Source organism: Haliotis rufescens, unplaced genomic scaffold, assembly GCF_023055435.1.
Source record: "Haliotis rufescens isolate VD_foot unplaced genomic scaffold, xgHalRufe1.0.p SCAF_16, whole genome shotgun sequence".
NCBI classification, from domain to species: Eukaryota; Metazoa; Mollusca; class Gastropoda; order Lepetellida; family Haliotidae; genus Haliotis; species Haliotis rufescens.
The window spans coordinates 4590335-4613612 of NW_025963846.1; the positions used below are offsets into that span (position 1 = coordinate 4590335).

Here is a 23278-nt window from a genome sequence, read left to right on the forward strand (position 1 = left end):
TGCTAGAGACACATTTCAACCCTTGATAGCATAGATTGCTAGAGACCCATTTTAACCTTGGATAGTATAGATTGCTAGAGACCAATTTTAACCCTGAATAGCCTAGGTTACTGGAGACCCATTTTAACCTTGGATAGCATAGATTGCTAGAGACCCATTTTAACCTTGGATAGTATAGATTGCTAGAGACCGATTTTAACCCTGAATAGCCTAGATTACTGGAGACTAGGGCTGGGACGAGTCCAAATTTACTACCCGGGTACCCACCCCCTTATTACCTGACCCTACCCGGGTACCTGCTGTAGGTCTCAAGAGGTAAGTACAAACTGTCCAGTTGGGAAAAGTTTGACTGTAGCTCTGGTAAAATGTGTTTAGATACATGTATGAAATGATCTGGTGTATACACTGAAGTTGACTGAAGTTTTATTTTTATTCAAACATATAAAAGTCAGAAGGAATGGGCGTAGTAGTCAGGAAGAACTGCGAACATTAGTGACTTGTAGTTTAAACATAGAGTTTTAGATACTTTTTGTCATTAAACAATATATCACGTGACTAACCACGGGTCAGGGTAGTTCTGTGGGTACCCGGGTCCTCCTCAGTACCCACCCGACCCGAGTACCCGAGTTACCCGTCCCAGCCCTACTGGAGACCCATTTTAACTTTGGATAGCACAGATTGCCCATTTTAACCCCGGAATCCCCAAATGTGTGATGTGACAAAATGATCAAGCATATTTGTGGAACAAATTTTGTATTTCTAATGGAGACAATAGGATAATATAAAAGACAACAGCTAACATGACCTGACACCGACATGTGTACATGCAGACGCCTTCACGAACACTTTTATCTACTGGGCAACTTGAAATGACATGCAGAGATTTAATAATTAGGTGATGGGACATATAAGTTTGCATAATTCTTTTGAACTTGGATCTTAACACGCTCAATATACACACATTTGATGTTTTCAGAGTCACATGTAAATGTTTCTGGATTAAAGCCCCATCTGCGGTAGTAACTACCGCACTCTAGTGGGCGGAGCTTATACAAGTGATTTGACAGGTCAATATGACGTCATGATAACACATACATTTCATTGGTTAATGCGTAAACGGGTGACGTCATGTAAACACCCACCCACGTGGGTCGTTTGACAACAAGGACGTAAGTTTTAATGGTAATATGAATATCTACCAAACGATTCCAAGACTTTTCAACAAACGCGTACGTCTTTGGTTTCAAAACCTACCTGCCATGTTGTCTTCACATCTTCATAAAATGATACCGTGGAATGTCCACGATTTATCCAACACACAAATTATAGTTCTAGATCTTTGGACTAGAACGAAATACATTTGTCGTGATGCATATGAGCAGTGTAAACGAAGAAACATAATGTGTTGGGGCACCAATCCCTAATCTGTGGTGTACGGTATATCTGCAGTTTATAAATAGCATTTCTTACAATATATACAGTAATCGGTGATTTCAACAATGTTTTTCTTCGTTGTGTTCGTCTTGCCTCATCTGGAATCTAGATGACAACGATCGTGTAAAAAACCCTGGTAATGGTCAAAAATATTTTCAAGTGATCAAAGTAGTTTCTTGTCGTTTTTTCATTGCCCAGTAGCAATGTATTTTGGCAAAGTCTCACTTGTCCGATGAAGCTCCTCACGCCGAATTAAGTAACTCGATCCGTGAAACTTGGTGGGTCCCAGTGACCCAGATCCCTGTTGATTGGCATGCCAAGTGTCATTTGCATAAGGCCATCCATATTTTTTGTATGTGTTTCTCCCCTCAAGCCTCAACTAATCAGAGACCGGGCGGACGAAATAAAATATATGACTTATCAAAAATTGTCTTTCAATAATTGTGTAAGTTATTTGATGACATTTCTAGTCTATGAATTAATTTATGATGTAGATCGATTCGCTTTGCTTCGGAAACGAATTTTTAATAAACAACGGAACAAAGATAAAGTTGACCTGGTGCTTTTATGACGGTGCAATTGTAGATCTAGTAGTATTTCTTTTATTAGATCGGTGCGCAATTTTCCACAGCGGCAGCAAAATTCAGACACGAAGACATTATATTATTTCACGTCGGAATGGAGATAAAAATATTCAAATACGGACAGCCTCACAGACTTCGAAACGATGTTCAGATACATATTTGTTCACATTAATTCTGTCATGTGCGTGAAAATGGGTTTCAACATTACTTTCATCAAGCTTACATTCAGGTCGCTGGCTATTTCGGCATTAACACATGTTTTGTCTCGAAGCTCAAAGCAACAATGTTTCTCTCAGATACATTTTTCTCTCCATCAATGACGAACATCTGTCATAATGTCAATGCCTCAACATTCCTGGGCAGCTGATTTCAACAATGTAATACACACGGCCTCATTCACGGCGTCATCGCAAAGATTCCTTCCAAATACTCACCACGTGATCAGGGTTACGACCTTGGGATGAATTAATAAATTATTTTGCATTTTTAGAAAAGATTTGTTTTCTTGAATATTATTTTTTTTAAATATCCTGTACATGGTACTTTTGGATTGCACTGGGCATTTATTTTATTACTTTCTAAAACTTTTTATTTTCGCCTTTCCGACCACGCGATCTCCTAGCAACCACGCCCCATGAGCGCATCGAGTTACTGCTTACAACTGTCAAGAACTTTGCAATTTCGCTTGTCTTCAATATGAGCAACAAAACATTTTCATGTGAAGCCTAATTTGACGAAGAATTGTTCGAGATAATCAGGGAGCCTTAAGTAATTTCGATTATGACATTGGTGACTTTATCGTGGAGAAAGTTCCAATTCAAGATGACATCATTCCGATTCACAACTCGAATCGACAAGATGGCGCCTCTCTTCCCGCCCTTGCAAGTGCAACAGAAACTTTGATAAATTCAGTGCCGATTCTTGGGATTAGTGAATCAGTGTCACAGCTAGATTTCATTGTGGAACCAGATGAAGCCGAATATGTATGTTCACATTTCTTTTGTCAACCATGCGTGACACGGCACAGGCAATCGCAGTTAGGGAATGGTGCGGCCACCATGTTGCAGAAATTCGTCGATTCGAACACATTGCTTCTGGACTGAGCTAAATAAACGAAATGTTTGGAGAGATCGTAGATACTTGGACTTGAAGAAACGGAAATAAACGTTGCAGCAGATGAAGGATCGGTGTGGACAAAACGGGAAAGGGATCCCAGATTATATTTTAAAACTTGTGCGCGAAGTGTATCCAAATACCCCGAACAAAAAATACATGGGACAAGTGTGGATCTAATGATCAAACTCAGTTTTGTGTGTGAAAATTCTGTGATAGAAAAGGAAATTCATAATTAAAGTTGTCTTGGAATATGTGTATTGGAGTTTTCGTTTATCGTAAGTACAATATTATCTGGATACGCCTTCAGTAGGTCAAAACATCAAGTATATTTCGTTACTTATTTACCAGACCAGTTGCTTATGTGCATTGTTATGTTGATACACGTGACATATTCATCTATTGTAGTCAAGCTGAGAAATATTGGCGCAACTTCTGGTGCTTCAAATTAGGCCCCTTTCTAAACACGTTGAAAAATCTGTGTAATAATTTAGGTTTTATAAATATAAACTGATTATTGTGTGGCACAAATCTAACTGTTGAATGCAAATGACCAAAACTAAACAAATATCTGTAATTTTCGGATTGAACTCAAAGAATCGCGTCGTCAATTTCGTATTTAAACATCGTTACTGTTACATTAACCGAAACTGATGTTCTGCCGTAAAAAATATGCAACACAATTCACTTTGACCACAAATGCATTGAATGTGTCACATGTACACATGACCATGTGCTTTGCTATTTATAGCGCAACCGTAAATAAGCTCCGCCCACTGTGATTGATGCAGACGCCAAACACGATCGATACGATTTTTTATGATAAAACTACAGAAAATCTATTGACTTATATCTTGATATGGAGCCATTTGTTGTATCCATGATTTGTCATTCAAGTTGATACGAAGTTTGACGGTCAATGGTGATCTGGTTCCCTTATGGTTTTCAAAAAACGTCTCCCGACACTCGGTTGTGTTTACATTGTCAGTCATTGTTCGAAACTGAAACACCGCCACCTTGCGGGCTATTTATAGTCAGGGTGGGGCTTTAAGAACATATGGCATGTCTCTCAAACCTTATCTCTGATACTTTTCTGGTTATTTAGCTATGGTCTTGCAATGATAAATTTTGGGTTTTTTTCATTCTTTCACTTTATTTTGAAGAAATGATATGAAAATGACAAAAATAATTATAGGAACATTAAGAAAACAAATAAACAACAAGGAGGACAAACAGACAATACAACACACATGCTTGCAGCAAAACTACAGACCTCAGCTAAACAGAAATCGGAAAGGGGAACCAAAATTTAGCAATTATCAAAAATAACTGACTGATGACATATAAATCATTTCAGCCAAATTTATCTATTTTGTTTAAAGACTTCTTTTTTTTCAGTAATATATCATTTCCTTACAATCTGTTACTTTTACACAAGAAAACATACAGGTGAACACGGAAATGTACTTTCACTGCCAAGCTGAGACACAGTTATCTCCCTTTGACTAGCACATCTACTGACCACCAGTACAAAACACATAACACACGACAAGGTTACCTGAATTTCCTGCAGGCAAAAGCAAAGTGAATTTTTTAGTCAATTTATGAAAGCAAAAACTCAGTTTGCACCTGTTTCAATAGTCTTCTCAAAGGCAACAGTGTCTGTGATGACCAGTTTTGGAGATGTGTGTTAAACAAATCTTGTGTCATTGAAAGTAAAAGAGTTAAATGAGTATTATCACTTATATCTACCTATATCTGATGGTCTTGTAGAGCCTATTCAATCAACTTGCCCACTTGTGACGATTAACTGAGACTGCTGGCACTTGTCCAAGTCTGAGTGAGTGAGTGAGTGAGTTTGAACAGTATTTCAGTTATATCATGGATTGTCAGCATAATGTCGGAGCTTAGGCCAAAGTAACAAAAGTCATGTTGACATAAAACCTGAATCATTGGTTGTTTGTTTGTTTGTTTGTTTGTTTGTTGTTTAAAGCCACACAGCATATAATTCCAGCTATATGATGGCAGTCTGGAAATAAGTTCTGGAAATAAGTCTGGATCATGTGGACATAAAAGCTGAATCATGGTTTTGGGTTTTTTCTTTGTTTGTTGTTTAAAGCCACACTCAGCATAATTCCATATATATGATGGCAGTCTCTAAATAAGTCTGGATCAGACGATCGAGTGATTGTCATCACAAGCGTCAATATACGCAGTTCAGATATGATGACACGCATCAACCAAGTCAGCAACTCTGACCTACCGATCCTGTCAGGTGGCATCAGTCTGGTGCTGACAGACCAAGATCACATATGCCCTGTTATGGTGCTGCGTTTCGGTTTGATTCAGGAGAACATGGAGTTTACGAAAACATCACATAAAAACACAATGATGTAGCAATAAAGCCCAAAATGTACAGACTTGAACAATCTGCGATAAGGATGTTAATGGCATCCTTCACTGACAGTACTGGGGGCACGGCTGGCCCTGTCATCTAAGGCGCTGCAATGCGCTGTGCAGAGTTGCATCCCTTGGGCACTCCAAAAACTTATGATTGTGGGTTCGAATCCCTGTTCACCCCAAATATGTTTCTAGGTTTGTCAGCCCCATACCCGTGCTCATGTGTTTCACCAAAGGGGTAAACATCTGAGACCTGCATCACATCGTGCTTTCCTCCCACATTAAGCTGACACACAATGATATAACTGGAATACTGTTCAATATGGCGTCAAACCCAACTCACTCACTCACTGACAGTACTTGTCTTAGTTGTCATGTCTATCAGCAGGATAAGGATTTCAGTGACTGGTTGAATGTCAGTATTACTAGATCACAGATACTGTTGCCTTTGAGTGTAGAGAGGATATAACATATATCATATATGGAAGTTATGATGCATGCTTGATTAATGCATGGAATATGCATGTATTACATGCAACTGGAGGGAATAGATTGGAGGTGAACTTGTAGTCTGGATGATAATCGAAACTAATGCAATATCCTACAAAAAATAAGATCTATTGACATAGATGTATTCCAAGTCTTAGACATTTTAATCCAGGAGTGCAACACATACCAGGAATCTCCTCTGCAACTTAAAAATTATTTCACATATATGAAAATATCTTTCTTCCAAAATGACCCAATACAGAGAAGTTAAGTTTGAGTTTTTACAACCAAGAAAATTAATAAAGATTATGACAATGATGTTCAATTGTTCATATTCGGTGGCAATGGCTACATGGAAATGTTAGAAATAGACTCAAAAAGCAAGTTTTATAAATGTGAGTATATTTGACATATTTGCACTATCTCTCCACCTAGAACCTCCAAGTTCTGACGTAAATGACCATAAATACAAGTGAATGAGTCGTAAATCCAACCAACACACACGCTCAGACATGCAGTGAATAGTGTATATGTGCAACGCAAAATCAGGTCATGTGTGAAGAAAAGACGTTTTGTTTCTACTGCATAACAGGATATTGGCTGAGAAATCCCATCATAGCCGCTGAAATATACCTTTTGTTTCCCACACTGCAGTTTCCAACAGTGCATATCAATTTCAAAGACAACCAAGAACACTAAACTATCTCCTGATCACACTGTTTGATAATGAGAATTTCATTGTTCTGTGGATAAATGTTAGGAGTGTTGTCAATGAATACCGCTGTTTTGTTGATGTACTTCCGACTTTTCAAACCCTGAATTTTGTTTTGATTCAGACAAAGAGTAAACTTAGAGAAGTAAATAACAGTGACAAAACCCTTCTCATAACCAAAAGAAATCTCTGCTAAAAGCAGAGTTCATTGTATGATGCAATAAGAAATTTCAACACACTAGTAGATTACTTTACTTCCAGTTCTATATTGGGACAGCCTATCTTGTTATGCAGTTTGAACTAGGAATGTCATCGTATATCTTAATATTGATGTATCTCTAATTTGTCCATGTTGATACTCTATCGATACAAATTTATGAATGTCAATACTAAAATATAATTCACTGCCACAAAAACACTTACATTTATTAAGATTACCATGGTTTACAAAGATGGCAGGAAATTCAATTTAAAAAATTTAATGGACCAGTTTAGTCCATATTTAGCATTAAATGGGCTACACGTGTAATTTTTATCTATACACATACAGAATAATTAATATTCTTATTAATTGATAAATCAATATTAAAATTTCCAACAATGACACCCCTAGTTGAAACACTCCTCGATACGGGTCTGACCTCCCCCACACATGCCCAGTACACCACTCTCACGTCACACCACATGCTGTATAGGTTAGAGGTCACTGGTCTACCTGCGCTTTGCTGTCGATGTTAAAGGATGTCACAAGGCTGCTCCAAGAGTTCCAGGAACCGTACTGGCGGCGGATATAGACGTGGTCAAACACAGATCCCTTCTTGGGGATCATCAGCCCTCGTGCAAACTTCAAGTTCTTTGGTCTGGAAACACATGGTTTAACAGGATGACACACCTGGGAGCAGGGTATCGTTTCATAAATTTACATGCTCGTAGAGTTTACGCCAATTTTACACCAACGTAATAATACACTAACTTTGTGAAACGCCCTAGTTTAATATTTCCAAGTTACGCCAGTTTTACATTCACGTAAGAGTTACGACAGTTTTGTGAAACGGTACACAGTTCCATAAAGTCATCTTTGCACAAAGATCGCCATCAGTCTGTGATAAAGTGCTGTAGTTATGATGATCATCTTAGCCCTATGCTAATTTTTTGTTAAAGTATTGGAGATACGATTGCCGTAATTCTATGTTAAAGTATTGGAGTGATGATCATCGTAAGTCTATGTAAAAGTATTGGAGTAACGATGATTATCTTAGCGCTATGAATGTGATACTTTAATGTTTAAGTATTGGAGATACGATCATCGTAAGTCTATGTCAAAGTATTGAATTTTGGATGATCATCTTAGCCCTATGACTGTGGTAATTTTATGTTTAAGTATTGGAGATATGATCGCCATAAGTCTTTGTTAAAGTATTGGAGATATGATTGCCGTAAGTCTATGTTAAAGTATTGGAGTGACGATCATCGTAGGTCTATGTCAAAGTATTGGAGTTACGATGATTATCTTAGCTCTATAACTGTGATACTTTAATGTTTAAGTATTGGAGATATGATCGCCGTAAGTCTATGTCAAAGTATTGGAGTTTGGATGATCATCTTATTTTGTGAATTTCTTTACATATGTGCCACTGTACACTAGTGAATCTCTATCATCCCAGCAGTATTGGTGCTGCATTGTCTGAGATAGCCGCTCCACTATGGAGAAAGTACAAGTTATATATTTTCAAGTTAATGAAGGTTTCTCAGTAACCCCAAATCCAGACAATGAAACTTCAAGATTCCGATGCAACTACTATACCTGGGATATTTGCCCGTGGCCTCCATCTCACACAGTGTCCTGAAGAACTCATCAAACTTGAGTCGTGAGTTGGCGTCGAGCGTGGCGCCGATGGACCAGACAATGGAGAAGAAAAAATAGGAGATGATCATGTTGGTTCTCTCCTCAATGATCTTCTGGTCCGTCAGCGTGGTGGGCGTCGGCTCATCCTCTTCATCCTCCCCCTCCTCCGGGATGTACGACTCCTCATCTTCGTCCTCCTGGCCAAGCCGTCTATGTCACAGAACACAACACATGTTACAACCCCGACCGACTGTGGCACAGCACACAACACATGTTACGACCCCCAGCTGTCTGTATGACACAACACACGTTACGACCCCCAGCTGTCTGTATGACACAACACACGTTACGGCCCCCAGCTGTCTGTATGACACAACACACGTTACGGCCCCCAGCTGTCTGTATGACACAACACACTTTACGGCCCCCAGCTGTCTGTATGACACAACACACGTTACAACCCCCAGCTGTCTGTATGACACAACACACGTTACAACCCCCAGCTGTCTGTATGACACAACACACGTTACAACCCCCAGCTGTCTGTATGACATAACACAACACAACACACGTTACAACCCCCAGCTGTCTGTATAACACAACACACGTTACGGCCCCCAGCTGTCTGTATAACACAACACACGTTACAACCCCCAGCTGTCTGTATAACACAACACACGTTACAACCCCCAGCTGTCTGTATGACACAACACACGTTACGGCCCCCAGCTGTCTGTATGACACAACACACTTTACGGCCCCCAGCTGTCTGTATGACACAACACACGTTACAACCCCCAGCTGTCTGTATGACACAACACACATTACAACCCCCAGCTGTCTGTGTGACACAACACAACACACGTTACAACCCCCAGCTGTCAGTATAACATAACACAACACAACACACATAACAACACCCAGCTGTCTGTATAACACAACACAACACACATTACAACCCCCAGCTGTCTGTATGACACAACACAACACACATTACAACCCCCAGCTGTCTGTATAACACAACACAACACACATTACAACCCCCAGCTGTCTGTATGACACAACACAACACACATTACAACCCCCAGCTGTCTGTATGACACAACACAACACACATTACAACCCCCAGCTGTCTGTATGACACAACAGAACACACGTTACGACCCCCAGCTGTCAGTATAACATAACACAACACAACACATGTTACAACCCCAGCTGTCTGTATAACACAACACAACACACGTTACAACCCCCAGCTGTCTGTATAACACAACACAACACACGTTACGACCCCCAGCTGTCAGTATAACATAACACAACACATGTTACGACCCCCAGCTGTCTGTATGACACAACACAACACACATTACAACCCCCAGCTGTCTGTATGACACAACAGAACACACGTTACGACCCCCAGCTGTCAGTATAACATAACACAACACAACACATGTTACAACCCCAGCTGTCTGTATAACACAACACAACACACGTTACAACCCCCAGCTGTCTGTATAACACAACACAACACACGTTACGACCCCCAGCTGTCAGTATAACATAACACAACACATGTTACGACCCCCAGCTGTCTGTATAACACAACACAACACACGTTACAACCCCAGCTGTCTGTATAACATAACACAACACAACCCACATTACAACCCCCAGCTGTCTGTATAACACAACACAACACACGTTACGACCCCCAGCTGTCAGTATAACACAACACAACACACGTTACGACCCCCAGCTGTCAGTATAACACAACACAACACAACACACGTTACGACCCCCAGCTGTCAGTATAACATAACACAACACAACCCACATTACAACCCCCAGCTGTCTGTATAACATAACACAACACACTTTACAACCCCCAGCTGTCTGTATCACACAACACAACACACATTACAACCCCCAGCTGTCTGTATAACACAACACAACACACATTACAACCCCCAGCTGTCTGTTTAACACAACACAACACACATTACAACCCCCAGTTGTCTGTATCACTGTGTCAAGCCTCAATTCGGTAACTTCGATCTTAGCAACAGAAAACTGCCACAGAGCACACATATACTCTTGATCGATAGTACACCCTTTTGGATGTAGATGTCGTGTTGCTCAGAAACTACAGCTATAAAATATCCAGAACATGTAAGGGCATTGCTTCACTTTCTTTGCAATCACAATTCCCCACAAATATCTTCGTTTTCAAGATACAGAAATCAGTTATACTTGTCTGAATGTTTCTCTCACTCGGAACGAGCATTTAGAACACTGATTGGCTGAATAAAATGTCCACCTGACATGTCCTCAAATTTCCACCTCTCATATCACTTGTATTTGCTTCAAACAAAATGGCAGTTACAGTAAATTAGTGAATCGATAATCAAGATGTATAATGTAATAAAACTGGTCTTACTTCGCGATGTGCATCAAATCATTATAGCCACCTGATTAAAAACATGAAAAGATTTGGAAAATATCTGTTGACGCTAAGCTGAAGGTTCACATGCTTTTGTGACAAAAACAAAAGTTTTGTCTATGCTTTTTGTCCATGCACTATGCAGAGATTCGTTAGTCCAGCCAAAATATAACTCCATAATTCCAGCCTGGTTCAGCAAGCGTGGAAACTTGACTTCTATAGTCAGTTAACGCCCTTGCCTCAGGGAGATGATGAGAAGTATAATCTGATCTGTTTGACTTCCTTTACTGAACAGCCAGCTGATTGTACCTTGAAGATGCCTCAACGAATGTAGAGTTAATGTACAGACTATCAATATGTATCCTGAGTTGAATCAAGGAAGAATGCTCAGTGGGTAATTTCTCCAGAGTGAGTGAGTGAGTGAGTGAGTGAGTGAGTGAGTGAGTGAGTGAGGTTTTATGCCGCTTTTTAGAAGTATTCCAGCAATATCACGGCGGGGGACACCAGAAATGGGCTTCACACATTGTACCCGGGTCTTCAGCGTGACGAGTGAACGCTTTAAGCACTAGGCTACCCCACCACCCCAATTTCTACACAGAGGACCTGGTGTACCTGACGTCCTCCATGAGGCAGCTGTACAGCTTCAGCATGCTGGACGTAAGATGCATGGCGTGACAGGGCAGGATGTGACGGCAGTACTTGGTCACAAAGTTCAGGCTCGGCGGCAGGATCCACTCAAACAACATCTACAAAGCAAACAGCGTACTTCACTGACAATGGATATACAGCCTCACATTAGCTACATATATTTTGTTATTTATTTTTTTATAATTACATTTAGTTCTAGTTATTGCAGGTATATCATCTTATGTTTACAACTTTACCTACTTCCTGTTGCGTCATTGCACGCGCGTGTCCTAGGAAGTTACGTAACCATCTCGTGGTGACGTCATCACTGCTTTTTCAATTACGTTAATGTCTCTACTCATCACTTTCGCACAGCCGTTCATCGCATTGTACATTGCATGGTCGCTTTCCGCGTTATTCTTGAGAAATATATTAAAGACTGAAAATTGATATCAAACCTTTATTATCTCCCTCTGCTCTGGCGTGAGATTGTCTGGCAAGCTCTCCACCATCCAAGACTTGATGAGGGGCTCCCAGCTGAGCTGCAGGGGGTCCATGTAGATCATACCACACCTGGCAGGTACAGAGGCAGTGGTGTACATGTGTGAACAACACAGCTTGTTGTACTTTGACTGAATCATCTTGTTCGTACCATGGTGACTTTTGTGGAACCCATGCTTGTCGTAAGAGACAACTAACGGATTCAGGTGGTCAGGCACACTGACTTGGTTGATGCATGTCATCGTATTCCAATTGCATAGATCAATGCTCATAATGTCAATCACTGGATTGTCTGGTCCAGATTTGATAATTTACAGACCGCCATCATATAGCTGTAATATTGCAAACTTTTTGTGGACTGTTATCAAGCAAGTGATGAAACAATCGTACACCGTCAAAGTTGACGATCCATACTATCATGTCAGTAAATATATAGCATCTTATAAATGCTACTGGAAGATCCAGGTACTGGTGGTGGAAACAGTTACAAAAAACTAGATACTACAGAGACACGCCACTGGACCTGTTCACATGTGTGTCTAGCTGTAGTTACAGTTTGTCTTCAGTCAAACTTAAATATATCTGACTTAAAGGGACACTAGACTTTGCCTGAGCTGCAGTCCTAGCAAGTATAATTAGAATAGTTTAAAGTCCACTTTGATTGTCATCTAATTCAAATTTAACCATGTTTATAAATCAAGCGGTTAATTGCACATATGCATATCTACATGCACGTCCTAATGTCCTGATACTCCAATTTTAACAAACCTAGAAACATAATCGGGGCGAACAAGGATTCGAACCCACGATCATAGGTTTCTGGCGACGCAACTCTGCACAGCAAATTGCAGCTCCTTACACAACTGGGCCACATGTGACTCCTCCAATTTTTGAAGCAGACATTATGAAGAGACAATGTCTCAGTGACTAATCACAATGTCTGGACCTAGACTGTAAACAGTCTCCAGCACATGCAGCACAGTCCCGACCTAGACTGTAAACAGTCTCCAGCACATGCAGCACAGTCCCGACCTAGACTGTAAACAGTCTCCAGAACATGCACCACAGTCCCGACCTAGACTGTAAACAGTCTCCAGAACATGCACCACAGTCCCGACCTAGACTGTAAACAGTCTCCAGAACATGCACCACAGTCCCGACGTAGACTGTAAACAGCCTCCAGAACATGCACCACAGTCCCGACCTAGACTGTAAACAGTCTCCAGAACATGCACCACAGTCCCGACCTAGACTGTAAACAGTCTCCAGAACATGCACCACAGTCCCGACCTAGACTGTAAACAGTCTCCAGAACATGCACCACAGTCCCGACCTAGACTGTAAACAGTCTCCAGAACATGCACCACAGTCCCGACCTAGACTGTAAACAGTCTCCAGAACATGCAGCACAGTCCCGACTTAGACTGTAAACAGTCTCCAGAACATGCACCACAGTCCCGACCTAGACTGTAAACAGTCTCCTGTATATGGAGCACTGCGCCCTGTGCCCTGTCTCACCTGCTGACGGTGGCTGGGGATGCCTGCTCCAGATCCTGGGGCTCAAAGATCATGTTCTGTTTGTTGCTCATTTGTATGATCTCGCCACTCATCAGACACAGCTGGAAACATAGTAGCAATGTCCTTACATTAGTATACACATTCACATTGAAAGGTAATATCTAAATTAAAACAAAACCTCAAGTCATAAAATTTTTTTTGTTATGGTTATCTCAGAGACATGAACATCCTAAGGCATATATATATATTCATCTCAGCAAAGACTTAAAAAAAAAGAGAATTGGTTCTCAGGCAATGACTTTTGAAAATATAGAGTGGGCGAGCATTTTTTTTCTTCTTTTTCTGCTTGTTTAAACTAGTATGTAACCAAATAAACAGTTGTGTACCATCAACCTGGATAAGGGCCACCCTACATAAAGAAGCATGCAAACACCTATTGACACTAAGACCATAACACAAGATGCGCAGTAAAGCAGTGTGCATGAAAAGGGAAGTAACTGCGTGCTATATTGGATTGCATTGTTTTTAAGTTCCGTATTCTACGTAATAAGCGCCCAGGGCGCTCTCAAAATTAGAAATAGGGGGCTCTTATTACAATATTATTTTGGTGAAAAAAAAAGAGTTGAAAGATACATTTCGTGCCTGAAATGTTTATATACGAGAGATACATTTTTCCAGAATTTAATTGCCCATAATTAAGGGTGCATATAACACACGAGTACGTATTATACGCGAATAAATAAGTGTTGTGTACATTGATCAATCGGAAGGGGTGCTAACTGATATTGTTCACTAGCCAGTATATTAGTAAATATCGCCGTGGGCGCTTATTAGAGCGGGGCGCTTATTACGTCGAATACTGTATTAGGATTTTTAAATTTTTTTCAAATGGAAATAAAAACGAAACATGGGGCAGACTTTATGAGGCTGCGGGCTGTGCCTGAGAACCAAGACTATTATTTTTTTAGCCAAATGGAGTTGAATGGTCAATGAAACAATGTGATAGTGTATAGGTGCTTCCAAAAGTCTGTATTTCACGATATAATGATGATAGAAATTCTTGTTTTGGTTATTTTACATGTCATGTGATTGTAAAAATATATTACTGGTCCTAATACCCCTGTCACTGGAGGGTCCAGTACTTACCTTCTTGTTGTCGTCCAGCACAGTGTTCATGTTCTCAATCCACACAGCATCAACTGGGCCGTCAAAGATGATCCATCGCCGATCTGCAGAGGTACTCGACGCATGCTCTCGGAATGTGTTGGCTAGTATACCTGTCCATAAAATATGTTACCATGACAACAGTTCCAGGTATTGCTTTGGGACGTATAGAGAGCTGCTAAAGTTACAGAGAAGTGTACTGAAAGTTGGAAAGCAGTATTACATTGGGTACCTTTCATCTACAGCCTTCTGGGGTGGAGAACATTTCTAACTATTAATTTAAAAAAAAGGAAACACTGGAAATAGATTTGCACTTGCAAGGAAACTTTGCTTAAAAATAAGGATGCAATTGGTTACAGATATATGCACAAATGCATCTTTTTCTTACCATCTGTCCACTCATGTGACACAGGGTCAAAGCGGCCATACAGCTGACCCATGGTGACCGCCTTGGGGTTGATGACACTGTGCTGAACCTGCCCAACATACAACCTTGGACATCAGGTTCCACGTCACCAAAACTTCGAAAGTGTGGAATCCAAAAATATTAAGGGCAATTTTTTTTTTACATTTTGTTTTGGGGGGGGGGGACAAGTTTCTAATATTTTCTTTTGTCAATTGGGTCAATAGGTTACTTCAAGAGGTGAACCCCATGATGTCTCATGTCCCACCCAGCCAGACCTGCCACACATGGTATTGATCATTATACTTATACTCACAACTTGGAAGATAATATCAATCTGTTGTTACCATGTCACAAAACATTATTAAACAACATGAAGACTGACGGACAGCATTAATCAGCTGACCACTTCCACATGTCTTTCTGCAAGATTGCAACAAAATAGGAATGTTTGAGATCTTACACCATCTGATAAATCCCCAATATCACTATCTGTTAGGGCTTATAAACCTACTGCCACTTTTGCCTATTGTATTGTAGGTATCTTTTTATCTCGTAATAACCTCTTGGAAGGTTTTACTTTTTCCTAGTAAGACTTCATCCTGAGTATGAGGTTTTACTTTTTCCTAGTAAGACTTCATCCTGAGTATGAGGTTTTACTTTTTCCTAGTAAAACTTCATCCTGAGTGTGAGGTTTTACTTTTTCCTAGTAAGACTTCATCCTGAGTATGAGGTTTTACTTTTTCCTAGTAAAACTTCATCCTGAGTGTGAGGTTTTACTTTTTCCTAGTAAGACTTCATCCTGGGTATGAGATTTTACTTTTTCCTAGTAAGACTTCATCCTGGGTATGAGGTTTTACTTTTTCCTAGTAAGACTTCATCCTGGGAATGAGGTTTTACTTTTTCCTAGTGAGACTTCATCCTGGGTATGAGGTTTTACTTTTTCCTAGTAAGACTTCATCCTTGGTATGAGGTTTTACTTTTTCCTAGTAAGACTTCATCCTGGGTATGAGGTTCACTTTTTCCTAGTAAGACTTCATCCTGAGTATGAGGTTTTACTTTTTCCTAGTAAGACTTCATCCTGGGTATGAGGTTTTACTTTTTCCTAGTAAGACTTCATCCTGGGTATGAGGTTTTACTTTTTCCTAGTAAGACTTCATCCTGGGTATGAGGTTTTACTTTTTCCTAGTAAGACTTCATCCTGGGAATGAGGTTTTACTTTTTCCTAGTGAGACTTCATCCTGGGTATGAGGTTTTACTTTTTCCTAGTAAGACTTCATCCTTGGTATGAGGTTTTACTTTTTCCTAGTAAGACTTCATCCTGGGTATGAGGTTCACTTTTTCCTAGTAAGACTTCATTCTGAGTATGAGGTTTTACTTTTTGCTGGTAAGATCTGATTAGTTGAGTAGCAGATGGAATTTGGACGAAGTGCTTCAAAAGTTGCACTAAAATATAAGAAATGAAAGGTGTTCATTTTCTATAATGGATGACAGGAATCGAAACTGCAATCTTACATATCGTAACATAAGTTTCGTTACCCACTGTTTTACCCCTGAGCCACCGGGGCAGGTGATGAGAGATTCTTCAATTTTAGATGTCATGACTTAGTTTTGTCTATGCTGTACATGTTTTTTTCTCTCGGATGCTTTGGTAGCATTCTTTTTATACCATGACACACTGTATTGCTTCACTGAAAGATATCTCGATGTTTTCTTATTTTTTTCTGTTATCTCTTGCTTTTAGACGGTTTGTAAGCCAGAGAAAACACTGTCATAAATGAAACAAGCGTTGTGATGAAAACATTGTTTTATTTCCTAAATTAACTGCGCTTTGTATAGTGACAGTTCATAAGTGAGAAAAAGCACTCCTCGGTTATGGTAAAGGAAGTAAGACCTTGGCACATTGCCAATACCCTCTCGCCTCGGTCTTACTTCTTCGGCCATAACTTCGGAGTCATGCTTTATCCTTCACATCAAGTCCAGACGAAGCACCACCCACCCTGTCCTCCTCCATAAGACCCTTGTCATGTAGGTCTCCCAGACTGTCTGCCAGAGTTCTGAAGGCCGACGTCTTGCCCCCTATAGGGTCTCCCACGATCATCAGGCCGTGTCGCACCAGGATCATGTCGTAAATCTGGGATAGGGATAGACATTTCCATGAACATACAAAGTACCAGCAGGAGAGATGTTTTTCATGCTGTTATTTACAATACCGTATTCGACGTAATAAGTGCCCAGGGTGCTCTCAAAATTAGAAATAGGGGGCTCTTATTAGAATATTATTTTGGTGAAAAAAAGAAAGATATATTTTGTGGTTTATGCTGACAGCCTGAAATGTTTATGTACGACAGATATATTTTTCCAGAATTAAATGCCCATAATTAAGGGTGCATATAACACACGAGTGCGTATTATATGCAAATAAATAAGTCTCGTGTGCATTGATCAATCGGAAGGGGTGCTAATTGGGATTGTTCACTGGCCAATATCTTAGCAAATGTGGCCGTGGGTGCTTATTGGAGCGGGGCGCTTATTACGTCGAATACGGTACTTCACCAATATCAGTAGCTGTCATCAAACTAGGCCATCCAAGATGCTGAGAATGGCTTCTTACCCCTGAAGTTTTCGGGGCACAGTTGGACATGGGACACACCATCAACCAAGTTCCCCGAGTCTAACTACCCAATCCATAAGTGAGCGGAATTGAACTGGAGTAAAAGATTCTGTGTGAATCTGAGCACCTTAGGCCATGTAGATAGAGCACACTGAAGCACACTGACCTGGATGATCTTCTCCACAAACCAGGGCACAGTCTGCAGGTTCCTCTTCTCCATGTTGCTGATGAGGGCTTCCTCCAGACTCTGATAGTCGGGCTTTGGCAGCTGCACACCGGGGAACAGGTCCGAGATGATGCCCTCGAACAGTGGAATGTCATGTGACAGGAACTGCAATAGAGGGTTGTGGGTAAATACTTGCTTTGACTACAAGCTTGAGTCAGTGAAATGATTCAGAGTGAGCTGCATGAATGAATGAGTTTTTTAGGTACTTTAGTTCTTCCTGTCATGTCAGCTGAAAGTGAGTGAGTGTGTGAATATGGTTTTATGCCGCTTTTAGCAATATTCCAGCAATATCACGGCGGGGGACACCAGAAATGGGCTTCACACATTGTACCCATGTCGGGAATCGAACCCGGCTCCTCGGCGTGACGAGCGAACGCTTTAACCACTAGGCTACCCGACCGCCCGTCAGCTGAAAGACGTGGTGGGGTAGGTAGTGGTTAAAGCATTTTCTCATCATGCTGAAGGACTGGGTTCAATCCTCACAAGGGAATGACGCTTGAAGGGCAGTTCTGATGTCCTAATCATGATTTGCTGGAATGTAGCTCTCTGCCGCTAAACAAAGATCTGAGGACATCCCATTACGGGTCACGTTAGAACGACCTTTCACGAACTTTGTCCAACCACTGAAATGAATAAGAAGAAGTCGATATCAGCCAAAGAGAAAGCAGCTTTCTCGAGCCTAACGGCACTCGTTTCAACCTGGTGACTTCCATTTCTGACTACGCTTGAAAAATATGTTGACACAGTTCTCAATCAAAAGTTTGAAAACTGAACAAAAGAACAATCCGGAATGTCTAATATATGGTTACGATTGTATGGCAGTACTTCCCACGTACTGTGCAACGCCTCCTCCGTTCAAATGTTTATCCTACGGAAGCGAGAGACAGACGATAATTTTGACAGAATCAGTCGTACAGGCTGTAACTGTCGCACCCCTACACGACAAAGTGAGGTACCTTAGGCCTCTGAGACACCAATACCCTTGCAATGATTCTTGGAACATTCATCTTCCTGAGGCAAGGGAGTTAACTGACTATAAAAAGCACTGGTTAACCCTTGCCGAACTAGATTGGAATTATGGAGTTATATCTTGGCTGGACTAACAAGTCCAATCAAAATAGTCCAATCAGAATTGTGTAACCACATTGACATGTGTACCGACAATTTAGCATCAACAGATATTTTCCAAATCTGTAAGACCCCGTTTTATTACAAAATAGATCTTGATTATCGATCAGATTGTCTTCACTGGGCAACGCCATTTTATTTGAAGCAAATGCAAGTGATTTGAGAGGTGGAATTTGATTGGTCCAAAGGAGGGACATAGAAGGGACATAACCCATAATAGCCATTGGTGCCATGTCCAGAAAGTCCAGCACAGTTCGGCAAGGATGGAAACTGGGATGGGAAACATAAGAAATCAATCAATTGGAGTTGTGAGGGTCTGGGTGCTGTTGTACAACGTGATCTCAGCACTAAGATGATCGTTACTCCCATTCCTTTACATTGACTTTCAGCAGTCGTAGCGCTAAGACAGTTTTGTAAAATGGCACCCTGGGACCCGTTCCACAAAGCGATCGTAGCGCTAAGATGATCGTAACTCCCATTCTTTAGCATAGGCTTAAGACAGTCGTAGCTCTATGATCTCTTTGTGGAACGGGGCCCTGTGTAGAAATGTTCCAAGTGAGATAACTATTTACTGAATGAAAATATAAGAAAATGTACAATATGAATCATAAGAAGAAAAACCAATAGTCAGGCAGACGAGACAGGAGTCTTACTGGGACCGTCAGAATGTTGAATCTCTCACCTTTGGCAGGTTGACGTCATTGATGGATCGGAGCACCAGCACGTCCTCCCTCTGGTCCGGGTATTTGAGCTTCAAGTTTCCGGCAGCGGTGAGCACCGACTTGACCGCTCTCATGCCATAGTCATAGTGGTGCTGGGAAGACAACTGACCAAACACAGAACGAGTGAGGAAGTTTCAGTGGCTTTAACAATGTTTCAACTCAAACTTTCATACTATGTAAATATTATACAATAAGAAATATGTTTGGTTTATGATGGAACAGGAAAATACCCAACAAAGTTTGAGGAGTTTAACATTTTATCAGTGATGATAACCTTGTGGACAACACAGCAAGCTGTTTTAATTCTTGAACTTTGAGTTCATTGTCGTACAGAAGTTCCACCACAAACCTGCATGTCACCTTTGACAAAATTTTACCAAAATTATAAAAAAAATATAATATAACTACCTACCCTCTTTTCAGAGTTTGTCAGCACCATACCCGTGCTCATAGGTTTCACTGAAGTGGTTAAGGTCTGAGACCTGCATCACTTTGGGCTTTCATCCCACATTAAGCTGACACGCCGCGATATAACTGAAATACTGTTAAAAGCGGCGTTAAACCCAACTAACTCACTCACTCAATCTTTTCAGAAAGATAATCAGAATTAAGATGAAAGATGTTGAGAAGATATAGAGACCCAAGTCACCTACCTGTTCTGAACACAGTCTGTATGTAGCTACAATCTTGGTGGCCAGACTCCGTGCATCCACAAAGCCCATGGAGTAGAGTGAGATCTCCCCGATCATGCCATAGTCTGGCACCATCATGGCAACTGTACGAAATAGCACCTGCAACACAAGGAACAAACTTCTTACAGACTACTCCTAGAACAAGAAGAATTCCAGATAGTATTGTGATCATCCAATATCCCCATCTGAACTCACCTTAAGGAAGCATCTGAACTCACCTTAAGCTTATCTGGAAGCATCTGAATTCACCTTAAGCTTATCTGGAAGCACCTGAACTCACCTTGACGTTATCTGGAAGCATCTGAACTCACCTTGAGGTTATCTGGAAGCATCTGAACTCACCTTGAGGCTATCTGGAAGCATCTGAACTCACCTTGAGGTTATCTGGAAGCATCTGAACTCACCTTGAGGTTATCTGGAAGCACCTGAACTCACCTTGAGGTTATCTGGAAGCATCTGAACTCACCTGGAGGTTATCTTGAAGCATCTGAACTCACCTTGGGGTTATCTCTAAGCATCTGAACTCACCTGGAGGTTATCTTGAAGCATCTGAACTCACCTTGGGGTTATCTCTAAGCATCTGAACTCACCTGGAGGTTATCTTGAAGCATCTGAACTCACCTTGGGGTTATCACTAAGCATCTGAAATCACCTTGAGGTTATCTTGAAGCATCTGAACTCACCTTGGGGTTATCACTAAGCATCTGAAATCACCTTGAGGTTATCTGGAAGCACCTGAACTCACCTTGAGGTTTTCTGGAAGCATCTGAACTCACCTTGAGGTTATCTCTAAACATCTGAACTCACCTTGAGGTTATTTGGAAGCATCTGAACTCACCTTGAGGTTATCTGGAAGCATCTGAACTCACCTTGAGGTTATCTGGAAGCTCTGCTCTGCCCGCATACCCTGGGTTCATTGTGATGAAGATGGTGCATGTCGGGTCCAGGGAGATCTCTGTTCCCTCAAACACAAACATCTTCTTCTGTTCTGCTATTGCACGCTGGATCGTCTGTACTTGCTGGGCAATCACCGACAGCACCTGTACACCAGTGACACGTTAATTACTGCCAACAGTAGAATTTCCTCATGGGACATATGTGTGATATCAAACTGCAAATAAGAATGTAGATTCATTGACAAAGAATCACATTCAAGCACAATCTGACCACTAATTTTCTGGACAGTGCAGTTTCTTTATTTAGTTTTCTCCTTAAAATTTAAAAAAATATTCTTTCTTTGTCTATTAAAGAATGGTGCAAAACTATTAATAGATGTCCTTGTTTTTTAAAAATATTTTTTTGAGTGCAATATGCTATCAGCGGGATAAAAAGTGGCAAATCTTATCTTTTTCTATTTCAATAAAATTAACAGCTGGCTAGGGCTGGGACGAGTCCAAAATTTACTAACCGGGTACCCCCCCTATTACCCGACCCTACCTGGGTACCCACTATAGGTCGCAAGAGATGTCTCAAAATTCCCTGGCAAAGCGTATTTAGATACATGTATTAAACAATCTGGTCATGCCAACACTGAAGTTGACTGAACTTTGACTTTATTCAACCATATGAAAAGTCAGAAGGAATGGGTGCAAAGTCAGAAAGAAATGCAAATATTAGTGACCAAAAGAGTTCCAGATAATTTTTGTCATTAAACAATATATCACATGACTAACCACGGGTCCAGGTAGTCATGTGTGTACCTGGGTCCTACTCAGTACCCACCCGACCCGGGTACCTGAGTTACCTGTCCCAGCCCTACAGCTGGGAATTCCGTAAAGCAAATAAAAAAGTGTGGCTTTGACGAGACACCCCGATATAGTACAATAGATCTTCATCCATAACATGGTGTGTGCTGCAACCACTAGCTTGACATCAGGCTAAACAATTCTCTTGACCAATGAGCCCTTTTTTAACATAAATCTTAATCCTTCTAGGGACCCAGACTGTAATCAATCATTGTGTCCTGCGAACATTGTCACATGCTTTGAGCAGGGTAAAGATTGCAGAAAATAAAACTTTTGTTCAATCACAGTAATCAATGGAATTGTACTGTAATGCCAGCATGTATGTGAGATTTTATGGGTGCTTCGACCGGTAGACTTTACCTCCAGTTCAATTCTGTTGAATTCATCAAAACAGGCCCATGCTCCTGACTGTGCCAGACCCTTGAAGAACTTGCCCATAGCCTTGTAGTCCAGGCCATCGGAACAGTTGAACACCACGCACTGGAGAAGACAGGACATAGATGTGCACTCATACCATTACGGTGTGTCTGCAGAGCAGCCTCATAAAAATCAGACACTCCCATACCTCATCGCATCAAGATCTGACAACACCTCTACAAAAGATGAACCCTGAGCGAACATTGTCTGCCCAATCAGATGTCTGTTTTCTAAAATGATTTGGATTAATTTTTCTCCCGCCTCAATTCAGAAATGTTTAGATCTCGGCAAAAGAAGATCGAGTGTAACAGAACAAGAACATACCTTATAGTACATCCTTTTGAACACAGATTACATGGTGCTCACAAACAAGGATTTATAAAATATGCACAACCACATAATCACAAGGCTTCATTGATTTGCCCTATGATTCCTCCAATTAAATTACTTTAAATGACATTACTTTAAGCAAAATCAGAATGCTTTGTTCTCCCATACTGAGA

The 23278-nt window shown here is 40.8% G+C and overlaps 1 protein-coding gene across 1 annotated transcript in view; it reads right to left on the reverse strand.

Moving 5' to 3' along the window:
* LOC124144297 (dynein axonemal heavy chain 3-like) overlaps positions 1 to 23278 on the reverse strand; it is a 179631-nt gene that overhangs the window by 80947 nt on the left and 75406 nt on the right. The window contains exons 30-42 of the mRNA XM_048396807.1: positions 22719 to 22838; positions 21483 to 21653; positions 20575 to 20712; positions 19882 to 20025; positions 18012 to 18176; positions 17231 to 17365; positions 15217 to 15304; positions 14811 to 14941; positions 13665 to 13765; positions 12104 to 12218; positions 11631 to 11764; positions 8537 to 8788; positions 7448 to 7592 (exon numbers count right to left, since the gene is read on the reverse strand). Of these exons, the coding sequence (XP_048252764.1) occupies positions 7448 to 7592; positions 8537 to 8788; positions 11631 to 11764; positions 12104 to 12218; positions 13665 to 13765; positions 14811 to 14941; positions 15217 to 15304; positions 17231 to 17365; positions 18012 to 18176; positions 19882 to 20025; positions 20575 to 20712; positions 21483 to 21653; positions 22719 to 22838 (1839 nt within the window). The remainder of the gene's footprint in view (positions 1 to 7447; positions 7593 to 8536; positions 8789 to 11630; positions 11765 to 12103; positions 12219 to 13664; positions 13766 to 14810; positions 14942 to 15216; positions 15305 to 17230; positions 17366 to 18011; positions 18177 to 19881; positions 20026 to 20574; positions 20713 to 21482; positions 21654 to 22718; positions 22839 to 23278) is intronic.